The following is an 11,604-nucleotide window of genomic DNA, read 5'->3' on the forward strand; positions in this document are numbered from 1 at the left end:
TTGCATCCATCTTTGATCCAATGTCTTAGTTTGCTTTGTGTTTCTTTGGTATGGATTGATGACGTGGATTAATGAGGGTCATTAGATCAATCTTTCTATCCAGTAGTACATATGTGTTTTTGTTTGTTTCATTAGGATTGAAGCATCCATAACCTTTGGATCAAAGGTGGAGATGGATTTGTACTTTTTGCCTTGGATAATTAACATCATCACCTAAAAAATTACACCAACATTTAATGCTTAGTTTTGACTTTTCAAAGCAAAATTTACACACCAAAATCAACCCAAAAACCGGTAGCACATATAGACAAAAAAATAAGGGTTTTTTGTTTGTTTATTTATTTATTATTTAATGCATATATTTGTATCATGTAGGCTACTATATTGGGCCTACGTAAAAAAACTAATGTAATGGACTATTATTATCTAGTAAAGTGGAATTATTTTTTGGTTTTTTTATTTATTTAAAAGAAATAAATGGGCTATACTAATATGGACTCACCTACTTATACAACAATATAGTATACTAATTATGCAATGAAACTATATAATATGAAACATGTAACATATTAACTATTTAATACTTAACTATCTAATACAATTATTCATGATATGCAATTATTAATCAAAATCTAACATATGCAATTATTTAATCCCTACTATGGACTATATACTTGTACTAATTATAATATCTAATATAATATGTCATACTATTATAATATGCAACTATATGATATTAACATGGACTACATGCAACTATTATTATTATATGATATATCTAAACAATATATTATATACTATATTACAATATGAAACGTGTCACCACTCAGATAAAATGGGTAATGACAACGAGCCATCGACTATGCAATTCGTTTGGTTTCCTACCATCTTACTCTTGTTTGTAACGTGCAAAGGTCCTTTTATGCATTTATAAAGTAAAAGGTCAGAAATATAATCTGATGTATAGTACAGGGGCTTCAATTATACTTTTATCTCGAAAACCGATTTCAATTTTTAATTCCAGGGAAGCGTTCCTCTTGCAACCAAACAGAAGGCATTATCCTATGGGTAATTTTAAACAGTAATTGAACTTTATTATCTCTTTTATTTTATTCATTATATTTTCAACTTTTTTTAATTTAATAACATAATTTTATACATTTAAATCTTTTAGTCATTCCACCGTTAATTTTGTAATGGTGTTATGATGTGGCTCAATTAAATAATTTTCTAAATTATTAAATTCTATGTCAAAAAATGGTTAACAAATACGGCAAAAATGAAAATTATAGTATGAAGCCACCTCCTTCGCAAACATTAGTGTCGTCGTTATATCCATCATAGTCTCACTGCCCTTCAATTTCCTGTGATCACCACCCTAAAAAGTAAGGTGTTCATTCGCTTAAAACGGTGGCCGATCGAACCGAATTACCATTAATTGAATTAATCAAATTTTTTTTTCTTTAACCGTTAATCGAACCAATTTTTTTATTTTAAATATTAACCGAACCGAATAAATTGCGGTTAATTCAGTTAATTTTCGAATTAACCGAAATTTTTTAAATTTTTCTAAATTATATAAAAATAGAATTTTTTTAATTCAAAAAAACAATTCACAATTAATTTAAATAATATAAAATTATAAAATAAAAATTTTATATGGATTTTTTTAATTAATTAATATTGATTTAGGTTTAAAAGTTATTGGATCCTAAATTATTAATTGGTTTTTAAATAGTTTGGACTGAGTTCATATATTATATATAATATATTTAATATTTAAAGGTTAATTCGGTTAATTAACCGATTTCGAACCGAATTTCAAAAAAACCTTAACTGTTCTCCGACCGAACTAATTCGGTGGCCGACCGAATTAACCGAACTAATTCGATTCGGTCGGTTAATTCTGTTAAAACTGAATTTTGAACACCCCTACGCATTTTACTAGCTTTTGTCCTTCATATCTTCAAGTAATAAATCTGGCAAATAATCACCTATGCTATTCCGATTCAAGTGAGTTGGGTATGATATATGTCTGACATGAGTATGTTCAATTTTTAACGAGTTTTCTCCATGTAATTGGAGGATATCTGAAAAGTCATATCCCTGTAGTGATGTTTGCATATAAGTTAGAGACAGATGCTTTAACAAAACTGAAAAGTTGGAAACTGGAATGACTTATTCTGATCATCTTTGCAATTGCCTAGAAAGCTCTGGCAGTCGATGGTCACCGATTTCTTTTAAGTTACGCACTGTCAGTGAACATATAATTCTAACTTTTTGTATTTGTATTGCTGCAGATCCAGAAGGTATTGCAAATGCACAGATAGGTTTGGGACAGGAAGAAAAGGCTCGTCGCGTAAGATAAAAGAGATGAAACCTGCTTTTATGATTTGATCCCTTTGTGTGGTCAAGGTATCTAAAATACATGACTAAGAGCAGAGACATGGAAAATGCAACTCTCAATCTTTCTTGTTAAACTGTAGATTTTGTATTCTCAGTTATATTTATTAAAATCAACAAATTTATGATTGAAGCTACCAACTAACCTACTCACCATGAACCAGTCTCTAGTAGAACTCTCCTAGGGTTGGGTTGTCGAATATTTGGAATGGACAAAACTATTAGACTTGAAAATTGTCAAAAATGGGCTGGGGCTTAAAATTCAAACTTGAGTTTGGATTGTCTTTTCCCATTTTCAAAGGTTATATACTATTATATTATTGTGTAATTTACATTACATCAAAGACTTATATGCTATGTAATTTTATATCATATCAAAACATGTGTTAAAGCTTATGTTTAAAATTTTAGGATTATTGTACGAACTAAATTATCTCAGTGGTTAAAGGAATTGTTGTTCTTAGAGGTTACAGGTTCGAGCATCAGTGAGACTGCAAAGGGATTGAAGGTTCATTGTCAAATGATTGAGAGTACTTAGAATAAATACTACTTTATAATCATTTTTGTTTAAGAAAAAAAAACTAGGATTCTTTGATGCCACCAAAAAAACTAAAATATAATTATATTGTAGCAAACATTACTAAATTAGTCTATGCTAAGAATTAAAGGAAGTATTGAAGTAGCAGTGAAAGCAAAAAGTAGTGTTTGTCCCAAATCAAACAGAAAATAAATTAAAGAACATGCCCAAAGAAAACAAGCCAAATAGTAGCAACTAATTCGGTTAAAGATCAAAGACTGGCAAGCTGCTGAATGTTGATGGGATAAACAATTGAAGGATCTCCATTGAAGGCCTTCGTCGCCATTATGATGTTCACCTTTTCAGTCGGATGGAAAGCATCCCAAAACACATATTCATCTCTGTTCTCGCACGGTGTTTGAAACGGAAGGCACGTTATCTGCCCTCTGTTCCTCCCAATGCCGCAACACCCTCTATCCACCACACTAAACCCATATGTTCTAGCATTGGTCACTATGTCTTCGAAAAGGTGAGCGATGTCTACGTAGATGAACCGGGAACCCGGCAGATCAGCATTAAGGTTATTCATCATCGTCTTAACGTTCGCATTGAAAGGTAGAACCAGCTGGTTCACTTCTTCCGAGCAGCCATCGGCCGTGCTCTGTGCTATAATGCTTGGGATACACCCCATTCTTCCTAACCCTGCTACCACAAACTTACGTGCCCCCAGATTGTAAAGTGTCTGCATATTGATAAACTACGTCAATTTCAGAAATTTCGAGCTCGAAAGTCGAATGTACGGAAATGTAACACGGATATGACATGATACGAGTATGCAAGGTTGTGGATAAAGTGATTAACATACCCTGAGTTGCTGAGTGTATTTTTGAACCAAGAGATCAGCATATTGTTGACCATTGTACTGATCTTTGGTAGGGTAATTAGGCATAAGGTAGTTGTTGAGGTAATCATTGCTTCCCATCCCAACAAAGAAGATGCATTTAGCAAGTGCTTCTGCTGCATCGATTGCACCCAGATTGTCCGTGATCTGATCCAATGTTGTCTGGAAATTCCGAATCTGTCGATCAAATGGTATTCGACTCACCTGAACAAAACAAAAAAAACACAAATATCAGATTCGTTTCTCATGTGTTCATCATTTATTACTAAGTCCCGACTGCATGATATTTTTTGTGCCATGCTGCATGCTCTATGAACAAGCAAAATAAGGTAGACACTAAATGTTTGTACTGATTCAGATATTAATAGGCTACAGAAAATAGCAATTCCATGAGTCAAAGTGCATTTATGATTCCATCGGCAAAACTACATGGAGTTGCAGGCCAGATTTATTTCCTGGTTATAAGAGTAATAATTGCCTAACATCCCGTATCACGTGATATACTTGAATCCTTCCGTTTTTTTTTTCTATACAAATGACACATCAGAAGTATCTTAACTTAATTATTTCAAAAAAATTAGATATAATCAAATGCATGTATGTGAGAAATGCTTACAAAGTTTCTTCCAGTGATGTCAAGGATCCCGGAAGCCGCGGAAGCGTAGTTGACACCGTGAAGAACTTGATCACCGGAAGCTTCAGAGAATGCAGGAATCAATGGAAGCCCGAGCAGTTCAGCTGCATGTTGATGCACATACATCATTAGCTACAATTTGTTTTGAATGGAGAGATAAAAGAGTGTTTACTGACTGACCAATTTCGTCAACCATGGTATATCCATTGGAGAAGCGACCGGTAGGACCGCCATTGAAGTCGATCCCATAAGGGAAATAGTTAGCCTTTGCAAAAGAAGGAAGGTCATTGTTGTTGCCATTGTCGATGAGAGAATCCCCGAACACGAACATCGCAGGCACCATTTCTCGCCTCTTCCCACCATCAGGCAAAAAGGGATTTCCTACTTGCCCTGAAACGATATCGCTCAACGCCAAACCTAAGCAAACAACCATGCAATACATCCACAACTTCCCCATTGCCACCATTGCCAAAGCTTGAAGCGAAAGAAACTTTGAGAGATCGAAGACAGAGAAAGGGGAGTTCAGTGAGAGAGATTAGGGTAGAGAAGTTGGTTTATAAATAAGAGAGATAAGCTGGTAGTTGGAAAAGTAGTAAATAAGTTAATCTGTTTCAGTGCAGTGCAGTAATTACTCTCTCTCTCAGAAACCCAACCATTCCTTTGCAATTCTTTTACTCTTTTAATACTAAAACAAGGGTTGACTAGGGTTCATGTTTAACCTCATCTCTTCTAAAGTTACTCTTGTAAAATGGTAAAACCGTGTTATGAGTTTGTTGATGTGAATAAATGGTGAAATGGTTGTAACCCATTTATTCATTTTAAATTTAAGGGGAGAGTGTTTTTGATCGAAAGTTTTTATAATAACTCTTAATACGGGTGTTAATTAATCGTAAGGTCATTATGACTACCCGTTAATTGATGATTAAATGGATATTATTGTAAACTAGGGTTTTCCGATGAAGACAGTAATTTTATTCAAAAGAAAATTTCAATTTTACACAAGAGGATACATAGAAGTTTTATACAGGTGAATGAGAGACCTAGATAAGATAGGAATCATCTTTTTTACAAATTAGGAGAGAGTGTAGATAAGTTAGGAAACAAGGTTTGACTAAAACACTACTCACACTCCCCCTTAAGCTGGGGAGTAAATATTGTAAAGACCTAGCTTGGATATAATTTCGTCAAAGGTAATCCTCGGAAATGCCTTGGCCAATACATCAGCTAGCTGGTTTTGTGAGGAGACGTAGTGTAGTTTCACAGTTCCGCCATTTACTTTTTCTGCAATGAAATGTTTATCGATCTCCACATGTTTTGTTTTGTCATGATGCACCAGATTCTTTGCAATATTTATCGCATATTTGATGTCACTTTAAAGTTCAAAGTAATTGTTGTCGCACATATCTAGTTCAGTTAAGAGTCTTTGTTGCCAAATTCCTTCACACATCCCAAGTGCTATCGCCCTATATTCTACTTCTGCAATACTCCTAGAGACTGCAGATTGTTTCTTGCTTCTCCATGTCACTAGATTTCCCCACACAAATGAACAATATCCCGTGATTGACCTTCTATCTGTTAATTCTCTAACACAGCTTGAATCTGAGAAGCTTTTAATTGTCCTGTCTTCATGTTTTCTAAAAATCAACCCATGTCCTGGTGTCATCTTTAGATATCTAAAGATTCGATTAACTGCCTCCAAATATTCTTCTCTAGGATCATTCATGTATTGACTAACAATGCTAACGGGAAAAGCAATGTCAGGTCTAGTTAGAGATAGATAAATGAGTTTACCAACTAGCATTTGATATTGTTCCTTGTTTGCCAGGTTCCATCTTTACTCAATTTCAGGTTAACTTCCATAGGAGTTTCTGAGAGCTTGCAATTAGTCATTCCAATCTCAGACAGTAAGTCTATAATGTACTTTCTTTGATTTATGACAATTCCTTCTCGTGATCTCGCTACCTCCATGCCTAGGAAATATCTTAAATTTCCTAAATCTTTGGTTTCAAACTCCTTTGCTAGTAGTGTCTTCAACTTTTCGATTTCTACTAAGTCATCACCCATGATGATGATATCATAAACGTAGACAATCAAGATTGACTTCTTCTTATCGAAGTAGTTTTTACAAACATAGTGTTATCGGATTAACACTGTTTGCAGTTGTCTTGTAACGTTACCTTCGTGAATATGTCAAACAAAGCTCGAGGTGATTGTTCTAGACTATATAAGGAATTTCAGCAATTTACATACCCAGTTATTTCCAGAATGAATTCCTGGTGGAACTTGTATATAGACCACTTCTTCAAGAATGCCAATGAGCATTGCATTTTTTTACGTCTAGTTGGTGAAGTATCAAATCCTTATTTACTGCCAATGATAATATAACTTGAACAGTGTTGAGTTTTTCAATTAGAGAAAAGGTCTCCTGATAGTCAACTCCATGAGTATGAGTGAACCCTTTTACCACAAGTCTAGCCTTATATCTCTCAATTTTGCCATTTGCCTTGAATTTCACAATAAAGACCCATTTTCAGTTGTCCGATTTCTTGTCTTTAGGTAGATTAACGACGACCCAAGTTTTATTGTTTTCTAGAGTTGAAATATTTTTCTTCAACTTCCTTCTTCCACTCGGGACTTTTTAATGCACCATCTATGGTCTCTGGAATGTGAATATGATCAACCTAAGTTGTGAAAGTCTTAAAACTAGGCATTAGGTTACCATAAGCAAGAAATTTACTGATATGATGAGTTGTACATCATTTAACTCCCTTTCTTTGAGCAATTGGTAACTCACTAGTATCAATCACCACATCCAACTTACTTTGGTCACCATCTCCTCTGTTTGTCAAGGGATTTAATCCTAGTTTTGGCTCTTGAAAATGCATTGGTTGCAGTGTAAACGGTAGGGCTTGTTTAGATTTTCTTTTGCAGGTGAGGATATCAGTAGATGGCCTGAGTGTTTCATAAGATTTCGGTGGGATTATTGGATTGGTTTTCATCATCATATGTGGTGGTGTTAAAAGGTTGTGGAATGGTAGTTGTTTCAGTAGAAGATGGATTGATGAATAACTCTATAGTAATCGGTAAAAATTGAAATTCATACCCACTCTCCCCTTAGATTTCAATTTTTTAAAAGAACGATTTATGCTATTGGAAAGTGACATTCATAGAAGTGAAGAACCATTTTGCAGAAGGAGAGTAGAAAATATAACCTTTATGAAGAGATGTATAACCAACAAAGACATATTAGATCGCTTGACGATTTAGTTTAGATTTATGGGGATTGTGGTCATGGACAAAGGTAGTACAACCAAAGACACGAAGAGGAACAAAAGAGGTGAAAGGTTTGAAATGAGGGAAATTTTTGGAAAGGATATATCAGGAAAACTTAAAGGCAAGAATCTTACTAGGCAGATGATTGTTGAGAAATGTAGTTGTTAAGAGAGCCTCACCCCAAAGGTATTTCGGGACATTAGAAGAAAAAAGAAGTGCTCAGGTTACCTCAAGAAGATGACGATTTTTACGTTCGGTGACCCTATTTTGTTATGGTGTGTCGACACAAGAAGTGATGTGGACTATTCTATTTTTCTAGAAGAAATATCCCAATGAACGAGATAGGTATTCCACACCATTATCAGATTTTAAGGATGCCAATGTAACTCTGGAATTGTGTTTCAATAATTTTACGAAAGCGTTTAAATATAGTGTAAGACTTAGACTTGTCCTTCATAAGAAAAGTCCAAGTGGTACGAGAGTGGTCGACAATAAAAGTGATAAACCAACGAATTCTATGTAAACCCATAACCCGCGATGGTCCCTAAATATCACTGAGAATTAAAGAAAATGGTTTAGGCGAGCAAGACAAATAAGGATTATAAGAGTTTCTAATGATCTTTGCAAGAGAACAAATGTCACAAGAAAATTATGCAGAACTTTTATTAATAAACAATTTGGGAAATAATTTTGTAAGATAAGGAAAACTTGGGTTACCTAACCTAAAATGCCATAACACAATTTCGACACTCGCATATATAGGAGAAACTGAAACAAAGGAAGAGATAAATGGTGAAGGTGGGGGTTTGGAACAAGAGCATGAGGAGGAGCTTCAAGGATGTATAGTCCACCATGACACCTAGCATTGCCAATCACCATCCCCAAGTTCAAATCCTAAAATTCACAACAATCGTGATTAAAACAAGAAGTACAACCTAAATCTGTAGACAATTTGCTAATCGAAAGAAGATTGCGAGCCAAACTTGGAACATAGAGAACATTAGACAGAATAATGTGACGATTAAAGAGAGTCGAGTCACTGCCTCAATCGATGATAGGGAGCAATCAGTATTACGAACACTGCATGAGACACCGATTTTGTGAAACATTGAAAAGAGATTAAAGTTTCCCATGATATGATCACTCACCCCTGAATCAATAATCCAAGAGACACATGGGTGAAGGAGATAAGAAGGAAAAATGAGAAATACATTCACTAGCAGTGCACGTATATTTGGACTCAGTAGTAGGAGAAAGCTGTAAATGACCAAACACTTTCAGAGGTCATCCAACTGTTGACTAGTAAAAGAACCATCCCGCAATGTCGTGACAGTGGAGTTACCTTGGGATTGACATGGGGATGATTTAGATGGTGTCCAGTCGGTTGGACGACCATGGAGCTTCCAGCATTTATCACGAACATGACCAGGTTTCCTGTAGTGATCACTCTAGGGATTGTTTCTCTTGACACGGGTATCACCGGACGAATATGTAACTAGGGCAGAACTTTCAACAGGTGGAGGAAATATCAGAGAGCGGTAATTTTCTTCGCGATGAACTTCAAAGAACACATGGCGAAGAAACATAAGGAGCCTGATGCCCAGAATCCTTCCACATACGTCATCAAGAGATATGGACAGCCATGACAAGAATTGGAAAATACGCCATTTTTCGAGCAGCCCTTTGTAGAGTTTGGCATCTACACTAGTTTGTCAATCGTGAGACTCAAAAAGATCAATCTGCTGCCATAAGCGAGACAAATGAGTGAAATATTACGTAACAGTGAGATCGTCATGCTTCAATTCCTTGATCTGGCATTCAATGCCAAACAAAGCAGATAAGTTTTCCTGATTATAGTATGTCTCTCTGGCAGCGTTCCAGATTTTTGAGGCAGTGGTGTAGAGCATGAAGTTCGCATCAAAATCGGGTAACATAGAGTTGAGGAGCCATGACATAATCATGGTGTTCTCAGTGAGCCAAGTGTCGTATTGGGGGTAAGAGGGATCAGGGACTGGCATATTATCAGATAGATATTGTTGTTTCTGGTGATTAGTGATGAACAGACGCACGGATTGAGACAAGGCAATATGATTTTCACCATTAAGGCGATGACAAGTAATCAACGATGTAGCAGAGTTGGAAGGAGACGACTGGACAATGGAAGCTCCAGCCTCCGATGACAGGTCGAACGAAGAAGGGTGAATCATGACGGCCGAGAATGAGGAACAATGGATCAAACCTAAATTGATACCATATAAACTAGGGTTTTCCGATGAATACGATAATTTTATTCAAAATAAATATTCAATTTTACACAAGAGAATACATAGGAGTTTTATACACATGAATGAGAGACCTAGATAAGATAGGAATAATATTTTCTACAAATTAGGAGATAATGTTAGAGATAAGTTACGAAACAAGGTTCGACTAAAACACTACTTATAATTATCAGTTGACACTAGATGTCACACCCTAATTTAGGGGCTAAATTTTAATAATTTTAAGTATCGAATTAAAGTCATAACAAGGGAGAAATTAAGGATCAAATTTTAAATTTTTAAAAGTTACAGCTTGGTTTTGGAACTGGTGGGAAATTCAGGGAATTTAACCTGAATTATCCCATTTTTAATAGTTAGTGAAAAATAAACCCCCGATTTGGATCGAACCAATTTCTCCAAATTTTAACTACCCTAATTATCGTCGCCTCTACTTCGAACCCTCATCCTCTGACTACCATGTCATACCCCGTTGGTACCATTGTGACCGACATCCACCTACAAACAAAATCCCTCAAACCGTCCATCATATAAAGCCCTGGTTACCATAAATCGACCTTCAAATGATTCGATAAAAACCATAGCCACCATGAACCTTATAACGATTTTACGTCGATTTCACCATCGTCGTGCTTCACCACCATCACCACTAAGTTCCCCACTCAATTTCGACCAGAACTCGACCTCTCCGATCTTTTTTCGCTATCGAACTCTCCCTCATCGACGTGGGTAAGCTTGGATTTAAGTTTTCAGTGATTTTTGGAGAATTTAATGTGATTTTTGGGTTGATATTAGTTAATTTAAGTATGGACGATCAAGGAAGAATCGACCAACCACCCCAAACTCCGTCGTCACCGCAAGCACCACCACGCTTCAGCAATGCGCGTGGAGCTTGTCCCCAGCTCTAGTTTTCTAGAACTAGTCCAGCCGTTCTAAAATCACTCCAGCCGGCCAACCCAATCGAAGCGGGTCTGTTTGACACGACCGAGTCAACATGGTCTGAGTCAACTCTTCTGAGTCAACTCATTTGAGTCAAACCATTGACTTTGACCCAAAAAGTCAAAAATTTTGAAAAGACATATATTATGTTTTTCGATGTCCTGAGTACGAATCTAAAGTCTGTTTTGCCAAATTCGCACTCGATAAGCCATTTTTCAATGTTTTATCTTTGGATTTAGTTTTGGTTTCTCAATTAAGTTCAGTTTCTAACGTAAATTTGGTAAGTCGTTAACTTTTTTATCATATTCGGATCGATTTTAGAAATAATTTACTATATAGATGAGACCAATCATATTTATCCATGTATCTACCAATTCCAACATGTTTCATAAAGCGCATAAGGTAGTAATGTATTACCTCGATTTTTGTGCCCCATCGATCGAACATTTAAACTCCATTTGATCATTCTCAAACTTAATTGAGAAACCAAAATGATCGATTAGATTCCTGATTTATTCGGAACAAATTTCTTATATTTTGATCCACTTGAATTTTGGAATCATCGATTAAATTCCTGATTTATTTGGAATGCCCCTGAAGGGTAAAATGATTCGAAGTACATCCAAGCTCTGGAATAACTAAATACCTTCAGCTCTTA

At 35.6% G+C, this 11,604-nt stretch overlaps 2 protein-coding genes across 2 annotated transcripts; both read right to left on the reverse strand.

The window, feature by feature from the left end:
- Window positions 1-3,155: 3,155 nt before the first annotated feature.
- On the reverse strand, window positions 3,156-4,931 carry LOC120118285 (GDSL esterase/lipase At1g71691-like). Its single transcript, XM_039138367.1, has 4 exons — window positions 4,636-4,931; window positions 4,438-4,559; window positions 3,786-4,025; window positions 3,156-3,662 (listed from the first exon to the last, which is right to left on the reverse strand). The coding sequence occupies exons 1-4, from the start codon at window positions 4,919-4,921 to the stop codon at window positions 3,192-3,194; spliced, it is 1,119 nt and encodes a 372-aa protein (XP_038994298.1). The 5' UTR covers window positions 4,922-4,931; the 3' UTR covers window positions 3,156-3,191.
- An 896-nt stretch (window positions 4,932-5,827) lies between these two features.
- Window positions 5,828-6,519, reverse strand: LOC120118321 (uncharacterized mitochondrial protein AtMg00810-like). Its single transcript, XM_039138387.1, has 2 exons — window positions 6,278-6,519; window positions 5,828-6,194 (listed from the first exon to the last, which is right to left on the reverse strand). Exons 1-2 carry the CDS (start codon window positions 6,517-6,519, stop codon window positions 5,828-5,830), a joined length of 609 nt encoding a protein of 202 aa, XP_038994318.1.
- Between the last annotated feature and the right edge of the window lie 5,085 nt (window positions 6,520-11,604).

The sequence above is a fragment of the Hibiscus syriacus genome, unplaced genomic scaffold (genome assembly GCF_006381635.1).
Source record: "Hibiscus syriacus cultivar Baekdansim isolate YM2019G1 unplaced genomic scaffold, ASM638163v2 tig00110328_pilon, whole genome shotgun sequence".
Lineage (NCBI taxonomy): Eukaryota > Viridiplantae > Streptophyta > Magnoliopsida > Malvales > Malvaceae > Hibiscus > Hibiscus syriacus.